At 42.7% G+C, this 18,046-nt stretch overlaps 1 protein-coding gene across 4 annotated transcripts in view; it reads left to right on the top strand.

Moving 5' to 3' along the window:
• TNNI3K (TNNI3 interacting kinase) overlaps positions 1-18,046 on the top strand; it is a 166,550-nt gene that overhangs the window by 146,481 nt on the left and 2,023 nt on the right. For all 4 annotated transcript variants that reach the window (XM_074961531.1, XM_074961530.1, XM_074961529.1 and 1 more), the window contains one exon: positions 13,988-14,067. In XM_074961531.1, coding sequence (XP_074817632.1) covers positions 13,988-14,067 — 80 coding nt within the window. The remainder of the gene's footprint in view (positions 1-13,987; positions 14,068-18,046) is intronic.

Here is an 18,046-nt window from a genome sequence, read left to right as displayed (position 1 = left end):
GAAGAAAGTTATATTATTATTTGTGTTACCAGGAAACCTTCCTCCGCCCTCGCTTAACGTTAAGTTTACTTTAATATGAAGCGTGTAGCCATTATCTGGAGTGGTGTGTGAACACTATCTCCTCACAGCGGCATTTTGCAAAGGCAATAAAATGCCATCATCTCCAGTAGATTAGTAGTAGTAGTATGTATGTATGTACGTATGTATTTACTAAATTTCACAGACGTAAAAAATGCCCAGCTCCCTGCCCTGAACAGCTTACATGCCCCAGTAGACAAAGGTTTAAGGTGTGGGAGAAGGCTGCAATACAAAAGCAAAGTGAGCCGCTGACATTTTGCACTATGCTTCTTAGTGCCAGGGTCTCTCTTTTTTTTGTTTGTTCGTTCGTCTGTTTGTTTTAATTTAAATTGTGATCTGAGTGAAATGAAAGGACTGAAGTGAGGCCTGTGGACAGAAGTTATGGCTACTGGGCTAAAGATGGTGCACTGGTATTACATGGTAACAGCAGGGCTAGACTGTGACTTGAACTACACTGCAGGGGAACCTGTGTGGGCCACCTGTCCTAGGGTATTCTGTGGCTGGACACATCCCTGGAGTGGGTGGTGTCTTGGCCCTGCCCAATGGGCAGCCAGCATGGAGGCTGTTGCAATTCGCTGCCCCATAAGCCAGGAGCAAATTACTCTTTCCTGAAGCAGGGAAGGAATTGTGCCTCCAGCTGTGTATCCAAGTCACAGGGCTTCCTGGGGCTGCTCCTGAGTTGCCCATGGTTCTGTCTAGAGTGAGCATTTAGTCCTTAGTGTTCAAGAGACATAGGATGAAATCCTAACCCCATAGCAGTAATAGTAAAACTCCCAATGACTTCAGTAGGGTCAGGACTTCACCCCTAATATATGCTACAGTTAAATCAAAGCAGTGGAACAGTAAACGCTATAAGGACTGATGCTAATATATGTATTACATTTCTTTACAGAAGAGAAGCCATTACGGAATTTTCTGTGGCTGTCTGAGATCTATGTTCTCTGTGTTATTGTAGCATTAAGGTTCATATCTGAAGTAGTCTGTGCTACCACTTGGGAGTCCTGGGTTTGAGGGCAAATTTAACAATCTCCCTTCTCAGTCTCATGGGGACTGAGAGCACCGCTGAAATGAAATGACACTCTTAATTTCTGCTTGAAGACACAGATTTATGCTTTACTCTTTAGCACCACCAAGCAGTCAAAAACTGTAACAGCAGAGAAACCACTTGGCCATGCTGCCCTCCTGGCTCTTATGGGGAGTGAAAGGCCTGAGCTGGAAAGGATTAAAAGTAGTGGCCCCAGATGGGGAGAGAGGGAATACGCACCTGCACTTAGATGCAAAGGCTTTCCATATTAAAAAAGAAATCCTCTTCTGGTGAAATAAAAGATCTGCTTTAAATGTGAGAGGGAAGTGAAGGTGGGGACTGGGGTCAGGAGAAAGGAAGAGAGATCCTGGGTTAATCCTTCTTCTGTAAAGGGCTAAATATTGCTGTGGAACTTAATAGTTTTGCATGAAAAGAATGAGGGAGTGACATATTTAGGTTACAGTGCAGACACCTGAGAGAGAGAGACAGAGAGAGAGTGAAGAACCTATCGCTACACCCTTCCTGCTCCTATAATTTAGTATTCTCAATATGACAGCCACGCTCAGTAGTTCACTGAATGAGTTCCTCTATAACCCAAAGGGTTATTGAAAGTCCCCCCACCCTCAAATTCTCTGCAACAAAAATTAACTAAATGCTACCCTATAAATAGAACTTAGATAGATTCACCTAGAGGCAAAATGTAAAATAAAATGGGAATGATTTCTGCAGTTTTTCAATTATACAACATACTGAGATGATTAATAACTTGACTTTCTAATGACAATAGTTTCTGAAGGTTTTAATTTTGGAGAATGTATACATTTGGAACAGAGAGGGGCTCTGTATTTCTGGCTGTATTCCACTGGAATATTCCTCCATCTCTTCTACTTTCTCAGTTCTAACCACTTCATAGACTCTGAAATACTGTGCAGTGTGCAGCTTGGTAACACAGCTGAGATAATTCATCTAATGAAATCTCCCTGTCCCGCACATGGAGTTAAACAGGCATGACAATGAAGTTATTTGCTTGCTTCTTGCCTTGTAACTTTAGTGTTTGTGTTTAGTGAGTCTCTCTCCTGTGTGGCAGCGGTTACCATGTGTGAAGTAATAAGAGGTGGGTCACAGTGCCCTCGTAATGAATTGGGTGAAATAGCAATGCATTCTGATTGCCTGCCTAATCAGGCTGCTTAATGTATCAACTCATCACACATTGGAAGCTTTAATAGTTGATTTTCTACTTCTTTGCACCTTTAGCACTTCTCATATAAGGGAAAATTTGCAGAAGAATAACATTCCTCTTATTCTAAGTAGACCCCAGACCCAACAGAGTTAGCATGAATCAGAATGATTTTGTGCCTCGTTTTCTTTGAAGTGTGAAATTAATACATTTTTAGACATTGGTTACAAACTATGGTGTAGATGTGTTTGAAACCATGCTATAGGCCAGCTCAGGTGACCAAAGATTTCTATGTAGAGCATGGTGTGACCTAGCATGGTACTAAATGAATTCCCTATCCATTCTGGACAGGGGAGTCATGCCAGAAACATGCTACAAAAACTTGCTATGAACAGTTCCCTGGCAGCATTCGCACAGAACCTTGTTTGATAACTGCTTTTGAATAAGGTTGCTACCAAAATAGTTCAATCTGTAGTGTGGGCAGGACCTACATATTTGCGTGATGTATGAAAGAATAGCTTCCTCCTATGCAGAATCTGACACACCTTGTATTGTATTGTGTTGCGTTGGCTTGGCCTGACTATAGACACATTTAATATTACATCCATGCTACTATTTATTTCTATATATTATTGATAGTACAGAAGTGCCAGAGACCCCAGTCAGAATCTTCACCCCATTGCACTTGGTGCTAATACATGCATATATAGGAAAGATGCAGTCCTTGCCTGAGATAGCTTCCATCCTGCAAAGATATGCATGCAATCAGAGCCATGTGCCCATGCGTAGCCTCATAATTAATACCATGTGAGCTCTATAGACATTCCTCTCAAGTCAAGCCAGTGAAAGGGCTTGTAGTTACAGGAGTCTTATTGTGGACATCTTTCAATGATTGAAGCCTAAGAAGGGAATGGTGCCATAGCAAACCACAGAGCTTCTATTTTGAATCTGGTCAGTGTGTATGTGCTACACACGCACGCGTTGAGATTCCAGCCACAGGATGAGGATTCTACTTGCAGTGCCTCAGCACAGGTCTGAAAAAGAAACATGATACATCCAGGAAGCAGCTGTGCAAGACCAACGCATTTTGAGCGATCGATTTCCTCCAGCAAGAAGACTCTTCTCTATTTTGTTAAAAAGCTCTTTCCCTCTAGAGCAAGCAATGGTCCAGCATAGACTAAAACACCAGCACTATATCCCCCACCCAGCTTCTTTCCATCCCTGGCACTATTGAACTTCTCCCTAGGTAGCTGTCCACCTGGAGTAAGGATCAGAGCTCTGTCCTTTACTAACCACTAAAAAAAGGAGGGAGCAGGAGAGAAAAGCCAAGTTGACATTCTTCCCCACACAATCCCTTACATTTTTATCAAGGGAAAGGTAATTTTTCCAAGCTTTATCTCTGCTTCTGCTTTCCCCCTCTCCAAACTTGACTTCTGGAGAGGCTGCGTTAAGTGATTTATTAAAGTTTCTAGTTGTTTCTTATAATCTTTTATCCAATTGACAACAAATGGTTGATTCAGCCTTTCAGTGAAGTGTCTGTGTGTATGGGGCTAAGAAAGATGTTCTAACCATGAGCAGCTTTAGAGATTTAGCTTTTCTGCCTCCTGTGAAATCAGAGCCATGGTACAAGGCTGTAGCTTTTCATGCAAGCGTGTATTTGTACTGTAGTCCTCCTCTCAACAGCTAAATTCTCAGCAGTTCTGGGTTTTTTTAGATATTTAAAATTCATGAACTTCTCGGTCCCCTCTTCCTGCTTTGGGCTGAAAGTAGAAAGCAGTCCTTCAGTCAGTTTGAGGATTTCCGCTGCTAATGCTACACTGACTTTTGCCTGGAGTCTGGCCCGGCAGAGATCAGGTCCTGGACCAGCGATATATACAAAGCTCCTTAAAGCGAGCTTTGCTACCCCTGCTCCCAACTGATTCTGTATAAAACACAGTTGGCCACACCTGAGGATGTTGGCCTGTTTCTCCAGGCTAGTGCTTCGGTATTGATTTTGTGAGGTGCTGTACTAAGAGATTCAAGCCAAGTTTCCCCCAAGAGTTGTTGGACCTGCACCCTGATAGCATGCAGACGCACGGAGGGGTTGCTATGTTCCTTTCAGATACATATTTATCTTTCTATGATTTTATGTGTTGCATTAGTCTTTTCCCCAGTGCGCTTGTCCACAAGCAGGAAGGTTTGCTATAAATTATGAATTAATATTAATAATGTATCTAGGACCACAAATGTACATGACTTTACACTGTGGTAGGTCAGCCCCACAGATCTTCTAAGCTAAAGGCAGGCACAGGAGCAAGATAGAGCAGAACATAAGTGCGGGGGTGGGGAAGCATGGCCATTATCAGATGCTTCACAGAAAAGTTGTAGTCGTTCCATGGAGGAGATGAAGAGAACTTTGTGTGCAGAGCAGAGAGCTTATCCCAGGAATATAGGGTGGCATGAAAAGACACAACATGGGTATTGGGTAAAAGGGACAAATGTTCCAGTGAGAAGGGAAGCTGGGGCACAGAGAAGGGACAGGAGGAGCCTGTGAGGAGAGTAAGGCAGACAAAAGGAAGAAGAAGAATACTGAGGATATTAGGCTTAGACAGAGTGAGCTTTCCTCACTTATTTACAGTAATCTCTCTCTGTCCCTGTTCTCTTTCTGCTTCCTACCTGTACTGGATGCTGGTGCTTAGCTTCCTCCACAGCCTTGAGAAGTGCCACTCCATGCATCAGCAAGCGGTGGCACTCTAAGAAAACTGCATCTGTCAGTCCCCGGAGCAAAGTACTTTGTCTTTTTAATACACGTCTCATAGCAGCTCGCAAAGCAAGAGCCCCAGGAACATGCCTGAGCCTCACAACACTCACCTCAGCCCTAGAATAATATTTGCAGTGAGGCTGGAAATACAGACAAACTCTAAGCAAACCTAAAACAAGCAGCCTGTATCCTGCCATTGGTGGCTAACGTTAAACATTTCGTGTTCTGTCACTTGGACAACTGATTGAGTCACCCTTTTTGTTTCATGGCTTTGTGTTTTTAGAGATTGAAAAGCTGGATTGATGAGCTTTGCCAGAGAAAAATATTTGAAGAGTAAGTGAAGCCGATGACACGTTACTTTACAGTTTAGTGGAATTCAGCAAATCTCATTCTATTATCCTGTCAAAGTTTCACAAAAGGAAGACCTGAAAGCATATTTTTAGAAGATCCTTAATAGAAGCCAAGAGCCATGAATACATCTGCTAAGTTCAGATATGTCTAGTGGTGACAGACCTTTGTTTTTCTATACGCTGTGAAGTAAATACTATCCCCAGTGACTAATTAAGTTTAAATAAAGTTCTGTTTAGTAATGCGGCTTCCACCTGCACTTTGAAAAGTGTCAGAGTCCTAGAGCCATGGCTAATGATATTTTCAATTCAAAGGCTTCTCAAGGTTTACGTAAGCATATTCACTGAAGGCAGACCAAATGAAAAAGCTTCTTTTTAAAGTACAGAAGTGAAATGCAGTTTTTATGGCGCATTTAAAACCAACAGCCCTTGTTTATTCTCCCAACTGAGTATCAGATATGGTCTGATAGAGGTAGGCTCACTTTCATGCCTAGAACAATTCAAAAGCATTTCAGTAAATTCTCTGTTTGCCAACCATACTCACACTGAAGAGTATTGTTTGAAAGTATAAAAGAGGATGATAATCTTCACCATAGCTGGCTTATATAATATGCATATACGTATCAAAACAGTAGAACCCTTGGACGGTCCTTTTTAAAATTTTCACAGAACAATTTCTCATTGAGTGAAATTTTGCTGTCACTGGAATTGCAATTTCCGTATTGCTGTGCATTGCAACACTTAGTTACTCTCATTTTAGTCCCGTGTAAACAGAGTGCCTCTAGATCTGAGGCTAAGTCTACACAACAGCTTATGTCGGCGTAACTTAAGTTGCTCGGGAGGTGAATAAACCATCCCCCCCCCGAGTGACACAAGTTACACTGACATAAGCGCCAGTGTGGACAGTGCCATGTCGGCAGGAGAACTTCTCCCGCCAACAGAGCTACCACCCCTTGCGGATGTGGTTTTATTATGCCAACAAGAGAGCTCTCTCTCTCTGTCTCTCTCCCATCAGCATAGAGCACCTTCACCAGACATGCAGCAGCGGTGCAGCTGAACTGTATGTGTAGACATGCCCTGAGCTCATACTCATGTAGGTAACAGGCAGAAGACATGAATAAAGTGTATTTGTTCTCCAGATTGTAACATATATCCTTATCATGCAACGGATCCCTGTACAGAACTGCCATTGGCATCAGGGACTAATATGTCCAACTGTGCATGAATATTAATTACTGCAGCAACTAATTGGTTTGCTTGGTACAGGGTCAGATTTTCAGCTGGGCCTCCACCTATGCAGTCACAAAATTGCAATGCACATACTTGCACCTCCAACTGCAGACAGATCAAAAATTCTACCATCGGCATACACGTACCTCTTAGAATTTGCACTGAAAAACACATTTGCCCAGTGGATTTCATGGGTGTAAATGATGACTCATGCACACAGTTTATGTATATTTCCAAGTAAAAGTACCACAGCGTTTCAGACCTTTGCCATTGACTTTAATGGGACCGGGATTTCAGCCCTTGAGTACTGGGTGAATTGAAGGCAGTGTGTAGTATGTAAGACCCTATGGGTGTAGCTGCTGTTTGAAATGGCACGTGTGAGCAAAACTCAGCTGAAATTTATGAGGGTTCCAACCATCTGACAATGGCTCAATAATAATGATAGTAAATTTCACACGATCACTGTTTCATTCATTCATTTCATTCATTCAGTTCTGTTTCTGAGATGAAGCACAGTGGACAGAGGGAGGCCAATCACACACTTGAAAACACACTACCTATCTAGGATTTGTATCCTGATCCCTCTGCTCTGCAGCTGTACAAAGAGGGGTGGCAGAGGAAGGAGTGGCTCAGATAATATTCTTCTGCTTGGCTTTTCCTTTTACACCAAGATTCTTTGGCCAGCTTTTTGCCTGACTGTCATGAGTCTAAAATTGCTGCTCTCAGACCCACAATGTACAGTGAGGTACAAGACACAAATGACAGGCAGTAGGCTCAAGAGCTTCTAAGAGTTTGTTTGCCTGCAGGGAGACTAGTTTACTGCAGCTCTACTCTAGGGGCATCTGTCTACACTTTCCAAGAGCCAGACTCCAAATGAGGCAGCTGTTCCAAACATGTATAAATAAAAGAAGTGTGTTCCTATGGGAACCTTTGCAATATTAGATTACCTATTCCTCAGCTAGGGTTTCCTTTCAGTGTAGTTTCTCATAGAGAATCGTAGACTTCAGGGTACATTTGTAGAGCAGTGCATGTGGAATTATGCTTCTTAGCTCACTAAAAAACATATTTAAAATTTACCCCATAGACAGTCCATTTGTAAAGTGACCTTAAATCCTGAACTATAGGCTGACTGTCCTTCTTACAAACCAAATTGTTTAAAACAGATTTGCAAAAAGGTCATGGAGAAATATCAATCCAGACACAGGCTCACCCATATTAGATGATGATGATGAAGGAAAAATGAATGACATACCCACCCACCAATAAATATTATTTTATCACAGCTGAGTGGGTGAGTAGAATTTTGCAAGTGTAATTTAAGGACTTTCTATTTTGTGTTTATCCCCTAAAATTTCAGTGTGGGGAAAGCACCATAAAATCATTATAGGAATCCATCTACTCCTTATTCTGCACAAAATAAACAGATTTAAAGTCAAACTTTACTACTGCCTATACCTAACAGCTCTTTGGGGCAGGGACTGATCCTTACTATGTGTTCGAACAAATTACTAGCACAATCAGGGCTGGCTCCAGGCACCAGCTTTCCAAGCATTCAGAATGGGGCGGCAGTCCGTGTCCCATGGCGGCAATTCGGCGGCAGCTCCACCACTGTTGCGGCGGTGGCAATTCACCGGCAACTGCTTGGGGCGGCAAAATTGGTAGAGCCGTCCCTGAGCACAATGGAGTCCAAATCCTGGTTAGCGCCTCTCAGTGCTACTGTAATAGCAATAAAAATATCAATACTTAATAATGTATGGGCCTTCAGGAAGTCAAAAATCTGTCCTCTGTTCTGAAGGGTTTTTAAAAAATAGTCTTCAAGTTCAGGGAAGTTTTCCACTTCCTGAGCTAGAAGCCCTCTCTGTGAATAGTTTATATCCAATATTGAGGTGGGTGCTGCCCTAACAGTATCTTATATCCAAGGAGCTAAAGAATTTCTACAGAAAGGCTGTATCATCAAAGGCTGCACAGTGGAATAACTCGCTGCAGTATGAACCGTGTGCTCAGTCAGCATCACAGATATATACTTTGCTCTTGATTTGTGTATTCAAGGTGGACAGGTTTACACAGTTAAGATATTGTTTCTATAGCAAGTTAATATTTTTGGAAAGAACATTTTGTTTGTTAGTACCAAACCTATTTTGATTTGTATTTAAAATGGAATATTAATTATGCAAAGCATTAGTTTAGATAGTGGCACGGTAGATGCAATGAGATTAGAGCCAGGACAGCTATTTGCAATTAGTTTGATTAATTTAGCTTCTTTTTCTATTTGTATTATCCATGAACAGACGTAAAGTACACAGATTTGCTAGTGGTCCAAAATTATTTAACAAATGACTTATGTGAACATATTTCATTCTGTGGATTGCTCAGAAATGGTTCACTTCAACTAAGCCCTCATCCAAGTCCCTTGAAGTCAATGGAAGGACTCCCATTTATTTTAATGGGCGTTGGATCAGGTTGCTTCAGATAATTGCTATTCATGGTAAGATTTGTATGCCTACTGGTAAATGCCATGGTATTATTTCTGCCTCTGGACTGGAGGATTCTCAGCCCCACAAAGAAATTTCGCAAGGATCACCAAATGCTTCTTCTTTACAGAAAAGTCCTACAGGATATAATAGAAAACGATAGACTTTCTATGTGTTTTTTAAACCATCCTATAGAATTAAATAGAAATTTATATCATTGTGTGATAGAATTCTGGAGAATGGTCCAAGTAACCTATGGAAAGGAGCTTATTCGTGATTGAAGTTTGTATTTCACATAACTTCTATCAAAACCTGTTTTTTCATTGTTATACAGTTCTGTAGGACTCTTCCAAAAGGCCTGCAGGACTGTTCATGCAAGCATTTCTATGCTTTTTCATGACATCTTCTCTTTCTATGGACACCCTAGCAACCAAAAAATTCTAAGTGCTAATGTCTATGGGAAATGAATGAAAAGGTTCAAAATACAATATAATTTTTTTTTATTAAAATTGATGTTCATTAATCCTTTTTTGCAGCATCCACCTAGTTCTGTTTTACACACACACACACACACACACACACACACACTGAAAGCCATCATAAGCAACCTCTCAAAGGACTGATAAAAAGGACTGGTGCTCAACGGAAGTATTCTTTTCTTAAGACAGGGGGGTATATTAAGAGTGATCTTGTGTACAGTTTTTTGTGCAGAGTAAATACGGTAACATATATATTGTTTTCTTTTTTATATACCCACAATACATGTGCACAAAGAGAGTGAGAGAGAGAGTCTGGCTTTATAAAGTCATGTATCAATGCAAACATCCCTGAAGATTCAATATGCTTTTTTACTCAAAACCAAAACATTAGTTGTAAGTTTGTAGCCTCTGTGAAATATTTCAAATACATGGCAGTGATCCATGTTTTGCATGTTGAAGGAATTCACTAGTTTTAAGTCATTGCATTCATACCAGCCTGTCTCAACAACAGAGCAGCATGAGATTCCTTCGAAGAATTCTTGTGACCCAGTACAGGACACTGAGGTAAATAAAGATGACCTTTGAGTTCTCTGCACTCAGAAGAAAAAGGAACAATATTCTGAACAGGAAGCTCAAACCAATGTGCTTCACAGAAATGGACTTGTGCTTTACAGAGTTACTGTGTTTCTCTAAGCCATTGTATCAATGTAGGCTGGAATTTTCAAAGGAACCTAAGGGAATTTGGTGCCCCACTCCAATTGAAATTCACCTAACTCCCTTGCATTCCTTTGAAAAACCCCAGCCACAGGCTTAATGCATAATATCTGTATACCACTCACTGGACATAACATGTCATGTATGTTCAGGGTCCAACACATGGAAGCAAGGTGATCAGAGACAAACTTTTAGTTCTCTCTATGAACGTATATGTATACACTTATAATGCTTGAGTGAAGGGAAATAGAAGGTCAAAATGTTGGATCCCAGCACATATTATATCTGGTGAACTGTACAAATGCACCTTCCCTGCTATGGTGAGACTGTATGTGATTAATAGGGCAGCTGAGGAATTGCGATGTCTTACTTTGGCTGCATTCCGTGGAATAGTGGGCACACACTTTGAACAGCTTGCCAACTAGTATCTATGAAGGTATTGAGTAAAATACTCAAAAGCATCCTGGTCGCTTATTAGCCTAACTGCTATTGACTTTCAGTGGGATGTAGGCTATGTTTGAATGGCCCTGCAGTTCATACTACAGGGCTATGACTGCCATGTGCTCTAGAGTGGTGCTTGGTAGCTGCCCTGTGTGGCTACTGCCGGTACAAACTGAAAGGTACGTAGTTCGGGTTAGCGTAGTCCTCTTTGAACAGGACTAAGTGAACATGAACTAGCTACCTTTTAGTTTGTGCCCGCAGCATCCACATTGGGGAGTTACAGCACATCGGGCTCGTGTGCACTGCAATTCACACCCCGTAGTCCACACTGCAGGGCTCTGAAGTGACCAAGGCCTGGGCTACACACCATTTTTGTAGTGATATAACAATGTTGGTAAGGGGTATGATTTTTTTAACCAACATAGTTCTATTGGTACAAACCCTAGGGTGGATGCACTGGTATAAAGGTGCCTTCCACCAACCAGTGTAACTTATTCCTCTTCCTATATGAGACTAAACTATACTGGTCTAAGCACATTTATAGCATTCACACAGTGGGGTGTTATACTGCTATAACTGACAAGGCCTTAGGCATTTCTGAAAATTGTACTCATTGACTTTATCGGGAACACAAAATGGTCTCTAAGCATTTATTCTTTTTTGTGACTTATGTTTCCCCATTGCTGTGCCTTCTGAGCTCATCGGTCAAATGATTGCACTTTATTAGCAGGCTGATGCTCCTCTGAAGCAATGGCCTGCTATATAAGTTGCTTGTGTAAATGTAGCTTTGAGACATTGTTTCTTTTATGAAAACTGCTGGGACCTATTTGGGTGCTATTGAAATTGTATATTTTGCATTTAGACCATGACACAAATTAGCTATCATTGCCCAGGGGATATAAATTAGTATTAATTTAAGATACTGTGGAGCTGGAGCAGTGACAGAGACAAAGTATTGCTTCTGTAAATAGCCAGAATGAAGCCATGAGTTGAGGTTAGTGGATAAATTAGTAAATATTTCTATTCAGCTAAGAATAGGAATGTTGGGGAAAAGGTTTTCTCTTTCCGCTGTCCCACAGAACTACACCTTTTCTGCTGGGGCCACGGAGGAGACATGCTGTAGGGAAATATAGTGCATGGCTTGGAAATGTATTCCCTTTTTTAAAATATAAATCTTGCATATACTGAGTGCTGAGTGGATTTCTTGATGATTGTAGCTGGAGTCAGGCCTGAATCAGAATCCCAGACCTTTGGGAAAATTCAGAACTGGATCTGAAGTTAATGGCTGGACAAACCAAAATCTTGGATCAGACATCCCCAATCTTTGGGAGAGTTAGATCTGGTTCAGGCTCCTTTCTGATTAAAGAACACTAGTTGGTGTAAGGCTCAAAGTTAAAAGCCAATTGAAGTTAGCCATCTGACGGTTCTCAAACTTTAACAAGTCGAGGACCCCAAAGCCAGCTTCTAATTTTCCCCAGGGGTGCTCAACCCCCACTCAGCCCCAAGCTCCACCCCCACTCCACCCCTTCCCCCAAGGCCCCACACCTTCCCCTCCTCTTCCCCACCTCTTTCCACCCCCTCCTCCGAGCATGCCCTGTTCCCACTCCTCCCACTCCCTTCCAGCACCTCCTGCACACCGCTGAACAGCTGTTCCACAGTGTGCAGGAGGCACAGGGAGGGAGGGGGAAGAGTTGATCAGCAGGACCAGCAACCCAGGACATGACTCGCAGACCCCCTGGAGTACCCTCGCAGACCTCAGCGGTCCACAGACCCCAGTTTGAGAACCGCTGGCCTAAGATATGCAATGGTCCCACTGTTCAATTGCAGAATATTTACTAGGACATTTTATCAATGACAACAAAGCTTTGTTTATGTCCAGAGCTCTAAAAAGACAGAGTATGCTCTAGTGTTTAGTACAGGTGCTGGGAGTCATGTATCCTCGGTTCTATTCTTAGTTTTGCTGCTTACATGCTATGCAAACTTTCACAAGCCACTTAACTTTTCTGTGCTGCAGTTTGCCCATCTGTAAAATGTGTATAATAATGTAGCTCATAGTTATCACAGTGAGCTGATCAATAGTTGTTAGGCATTATGGATTTGAGTGGCTACAGAGGGGCAACAAATTAATAAAGCCTTTCAGGATAATGCTTACACTATTATTTAAACTCCCTCACCCCTGCAAAAGTATTCCCCCAAAAGTTTTTTCTCCAAAGAAACAATAGATGAGCTGCTCCAAAACCAAATTTTTTGTCTCCTTCCCTATAAAAGGTCATCCAATGCAGAACAAAAATGTCAAGTATCATTATACATACAAAAAATAAGTTGATATCTCAGGGAGGAAAGGAACATCTTTTATGTTTTTATTAGTCAGTGTCCTTTTGAAGGAGAAAACGTCATTTTATTCATGTAATAAAGGTTATAACAGAAAAGCAGATAGATTTTTAAAATGAAAAAGGTCTGATTTAAAATCAGCTTTGGTACAATGGAGACTAAAGGATAAAATATTACCAGTGTCTAACCATTCTTGAAAGCCATCTAACTTTTTCAGGGGTAAAATCAGCCCGCTTGTGAGAACCTTACCTGCCATTAGTTAGCAGCTTGCCTCACTGAAATCACCAAGGAAACTGCATTGTTGCAAATAATCTCAAGTGTCCTTTCCAGCGATGTCTCCAACTAGTGTGCCTGGAGATGCTATGTCACAGTAACCACCACTAATCACTATATATCTTGCCTTATTCTTTTACATTTCCCTGGAAATACAGCTTTCTTGGGGCTTCTTGTTTTCTTTTCTCTGGGCATGCTCAATTTCTGTTTGCCTGTTATCTGAGCTGAGCCGGTAAAGGACAGTCTTTACCTGATAGCTTTTGACAATCGAGGATAACTAAACCCACCGGCAGTGTGGTGGTGGTGGTGGTCAGTACCACTGAAAGACAGCTTGGGGATGTTCTTTGTCAGATAAACTAATTTGCAGGAACCTGATAGCAGTGATGCATAAAATATTGATGCCTAGAATTGCTACTAAAATAGCAATCTACAAGCAAGTGTGAAGCCAAAACAACATATTTGGAGAAAGTTACTCTGGGAATGTGTGGTGTGTGCACATGTGTTTGACTCATGATCCTGAATAAGAGCCCTTCATTCCGAAGGCTTTATTGTGAATGCTGGTAGCAGGACATCCAAGCAAGTATATTTCATGCTACTGTCTTTTGCCTCAAAGTTTATTAATGGAAAAGCCAATGCAACTCATTTCGGTCACTGTAATTGAGGTGTCATGTCAATTTTACAGCACTGGTCAACACCCATCTCAAGGCCTGTCCTTGGACGACATGAGGAGGAATTTCCAGTACCCGCCTATTGACAGAAACGGTGAGTCCAAGCAGAATTCTCGTCTTCAGCAAATGCTGAGCTTAATTGTACTTGTTTTCCTTGGAGCTGATGTACTTGCCTCTGAATTGAAGCGGCATGAGTGTTGAGAGGCATTTTTCACCCCAAGCTGAAAATGATCAGCCCTTGCGGGGGCCAAAGCATGTCGGCAAGAAGACCAAAGCTCCGGTGGCTCTTGGGGAAGGCTCTTAGTAGAGGGGAGTGCCACCTCTGCAGCATTGTCGCTCCCTTCTCATGGAGGTCCCCCGGCAGATATTCATTGGGGGTTAAAATCTAGAGCTGAAGGAGACACAAGCAGGAGGACTTGTTCCCTAATGGCCTCCTAGATGCATTTAAGCATACAGTGCTATAGTCACCTAAGGCATCAACAAATTCTTTGAAAAGGCATTTGCTGTGACAGCTGCTTAGTACAACTAATCACCATTGTCACACCGTTACCTTGTAGCTGTTTGTCGTAGCTACCTGTTTTCTTTGGTCATATACTGAGACCATACGGGCCAGATTTTTAAAGGTATTTTATTAAAGGTATCAAGTGAAATCAATGGCAGTTAGAGGCCTAAATACCTTTAAAAATCTAGCCCTGAGCTCTTTGGGGCCAGGGCTGTCTGTTCATTATAAGTGTGTAGAGTACCTCGCCCAGTGTGCACTGAGCCCTGACTGGGCTCAAAATAATGATAGTTGTAAAAACAGGTTTATGGTGCTAGAGTAAATGGAAACATTTAAGGAAAAGAAGTTTACGTACCTCCGACTTGTTGCTGCTTCTTGTGGTACAGCAGTTTGTCAGAAGTATCCTGGTATGTCACAGGCTGGTTTGAGAACAGATTCTTCTGAGAAGAAATTAGGGCTCCACGTGTGACATTCTCACCGTTTATTTTAAATGTGACACTTACTCATAGTTGTGGGAGGGGGTTCACGGGACAACTGTAAAACCTGGAATGCTGTCACAATAAAGTGCGCTGCCCAGAAACAGCCCTTAGCCCAGTGGCAGTAGAGAATGGTTGTGTCGATAACACAGAGGTGCTCTCAAGAACCAGCACTATCAATGGCAGTAGCACTGAGAAGTTCCACGGGAAATAACGCGAATAATAAATAACGTACTGAGCACTCAGCAGCTCCCACTGAGGTCCCTTTATGACAGGTGCTGGCTGCTCAGCACGTTGGAAAATGTGCACACTTATTTAATTGCCAAAATATGGAGTTCGGAGCCAGGTTTTAGGCTCCCATTTTTTGAAAGTCTAGGTGTAATGTAAGTGGAGGGTTCATAGTATTGTCATCCTTCTGGCTTGGAGTGCATAGCCAATAATTGGGTTTATTTGTTTTCATGAGGTGCAGAAATTGATTATAGGAGTCTGGTATATTTGTTGGTGCAATCCAGTTTATTTACAGAGAATGTACAAAGTCCCTGTTTTCCTGAACACAGTAGAAACAAACAACAGCAGGCAGTTTCCTTGTTCGCAATTTACAAGCTGCTTCTCCAGTTAGTTCTGTGCCCAGGGAGGACTGTCTCTCTTCTCCATCTCAGGGCCACACTCATGACTGCTTCTCTCACTGCCTCCTTGCTTTCTTGACTTCCTGCCTCTCCACCCACACATATCTTGCTAGGGGACACAGTCTTGTTCCCAAGCCCATACATTTGCAACCAGTTCCAGGGAAACCCCTGTCATTCTCTTTGGATTGGTTCTTGCTTAGGCCTTGCCATGCGGACCAGTGCTTTGGGCAGTGGCTTCTGTTGTTTCCAGCTATCACTATGTAAAATTGGCTAAATTGCTCTTTCCATTTATCCTGAATGAAGGGTGCTGAGCACACCCATTGGTTTAACCAGGTCTGTGATTGTCTAGTGATCAAAGACCTTTTTGGTGACAAGCATTAACACTTTGCATCATAACCATACAATATATAGGTAGGTACATAAAATCCACAGTTATATTAAAATACAATGAGCAATTTAGAGTTGTTTAAAGACCTGTGCTTGCAGCTCCACAGCCACACATATCACCAGCCAGAATTCAAGTATCTTGGGACTTTTCAATTCTGGGTGGAATCTGCAGGCCACATGTCTTCTTAGAGTACATCTCTGTACTGTGATGTCTCCACAGGTAAATTTCCACATCACAGGTAAATTATTACACACGTGTATAGAAGCCCCGCATGCCTTTGGCTTCAGTAGTGGAAATTTCAGCAGTTACACTGATTCTGCACTAACCTCGTAAGCATTCAATGGACATTTTGTACTCACTGGTGTAGTAGCAGCCATAAGTCCAGATGGACAGGAATTTTGGATCCCAGTGATGTTTGCACAGTAGGCAGCTCTGTTGCCCCTAACTGCATATAGAAGAGGGTGTCACGCTCAAGGGGTTAAATGATAGGCACTAAGGGTGGATGATGACTTTTCTTCCTGGGTGTGAAGCAGTGGTTTGGGGGCAAAATAGAGGTGTTGCTCTCACTCCAAGTGTCCTTATTTTGTATACCTGCCTTTGAGGATATTTTTCCTTTTGTCAATAGGATTAAGGTGTCCAAGAGCCTTAGAAATGCTCTCACCCATCCATGTTTCTCCTTTTATGTGGCTAGATAGCTCAGTGGAGTGCAGTGATAGAATCTGTCTATACCAATGATCCCCAAACTGTGGGGCACTCCCCCTACAGGGATGCGGAGGAACATTCTGGGGGGGGGATGCGGAGGGACCCAGGCCAGCCCCCACAGGGGGCAGGGTGGGAGCGCCACCCAGCCCCACTTCGCCACCCAGCCCCGCTCCGCCCCAAACTCTGCTCCCTCCTCAGTCCCAGCTCCCAGCCCCGCCCCGCAGCCTCAGCCTGCCCTGCAGCCTCCACGCCTGGCCCCAGCCCCACTCCTAGCCCTGGACACAGCTCCTCTCCCAGCCCCAGCCCTGCCCCCATCTGCGGCCCCAGCCTCGGCCTGCTTTCCCCTGTCCTGACCCCCCACCCACCGCCCCGAGAGCCATGGCCACATTCCCAGCCCTGGGAAGGAGGGAGGCACAGACAAGGATAAGGGAGGGCATGACCGTGAAAAGTTTGGGGCTCACTGGTCTATACTGCAATCAAGGGTTGTGATGGCAGCAATGTAGATGTACTCAAGCTAGCTTTAATCTAGCTAGCTTGGGTCTTGGAGCAGTGAAACCACAGCAGCATGGGTTTCAGCAGTGGCTGTACTCACCAACCCAGAACCATGGTAATAACTTGGGTGGCTAGCACACACTCTATGTGGCTTCACTGCTCTGGCACCTGAGCTACCTAGATAAAGGATAACTTGGCTATGTCTACAAAACTGATTCCAACCCCGCCGTACCCACAGATAGGGCTGGGCTGGAAATCATTTCCCTTTTAAGTATATGAAGACGTACCATGACTCCACACAAATATTCCTTTTTTAGTCCAAAGGCCACGTGGTGCTAATTACATCCAAAATGCCAATACAAGCACATACCCACACAGATTTTATATCCTCGCAGCAATACAGTTATAAGCATTGGCCAAAATACTCACAACAAAACCAGGCCCGAGAGATTCCTTCCCGTCAAGGTGTGACTCAAAGGGGGAAGACAATAAAACTTCTCAAATCCTTGCTTTTTATACACTAAACAAAAAAAGTAATGTTATCGCTGGTTATTGGGCTTTAGGCAAAGATACAAAAGAAAGTTTTAGGGCTAAACCCTTTGCCTGGTACCCAGAGAACCAGGTTTCCTATATTTCCATTACATCAGCACACAGCTTCAGTAAGATAACACGGCTGTTTCCAAGGCCATTACACATTTAACGCAAACTACTTTTCTTTCTTGTGGTCTTATTCTTTTGGTCACTCGTCTAGTGCTCATTCAAATTCTCAAAATCAATTTAAAGCCAAAGTTGGCTTAGGCCCCTGTAGGCCCGTTCTCCTCCAGGCTGCTAAAGTGCAGTGGTGGTGAGCTTAGCTGTTCAGGTTTTTGTTTGATTATTTTTTCTCCTTC

Source organism: Natator depressus, chromosome 8 (assembly GCF_965152275.1).
Source record: "Natator depressus isolate rNatDep1 chromosome 8, rNatDep2.hap1, whole genome shotgun sequence".
In the NCBI taxonomy this organism is placed as follows: Eukaryota; Metazoa; Chordata; order Testudines; family Cheloniidae; genus Natator; species Natator depressus.
Note: the sequence above shows the minus strand (reverse complement) of the source record. Positions and strands in the feature narration are given on the sequence as shown.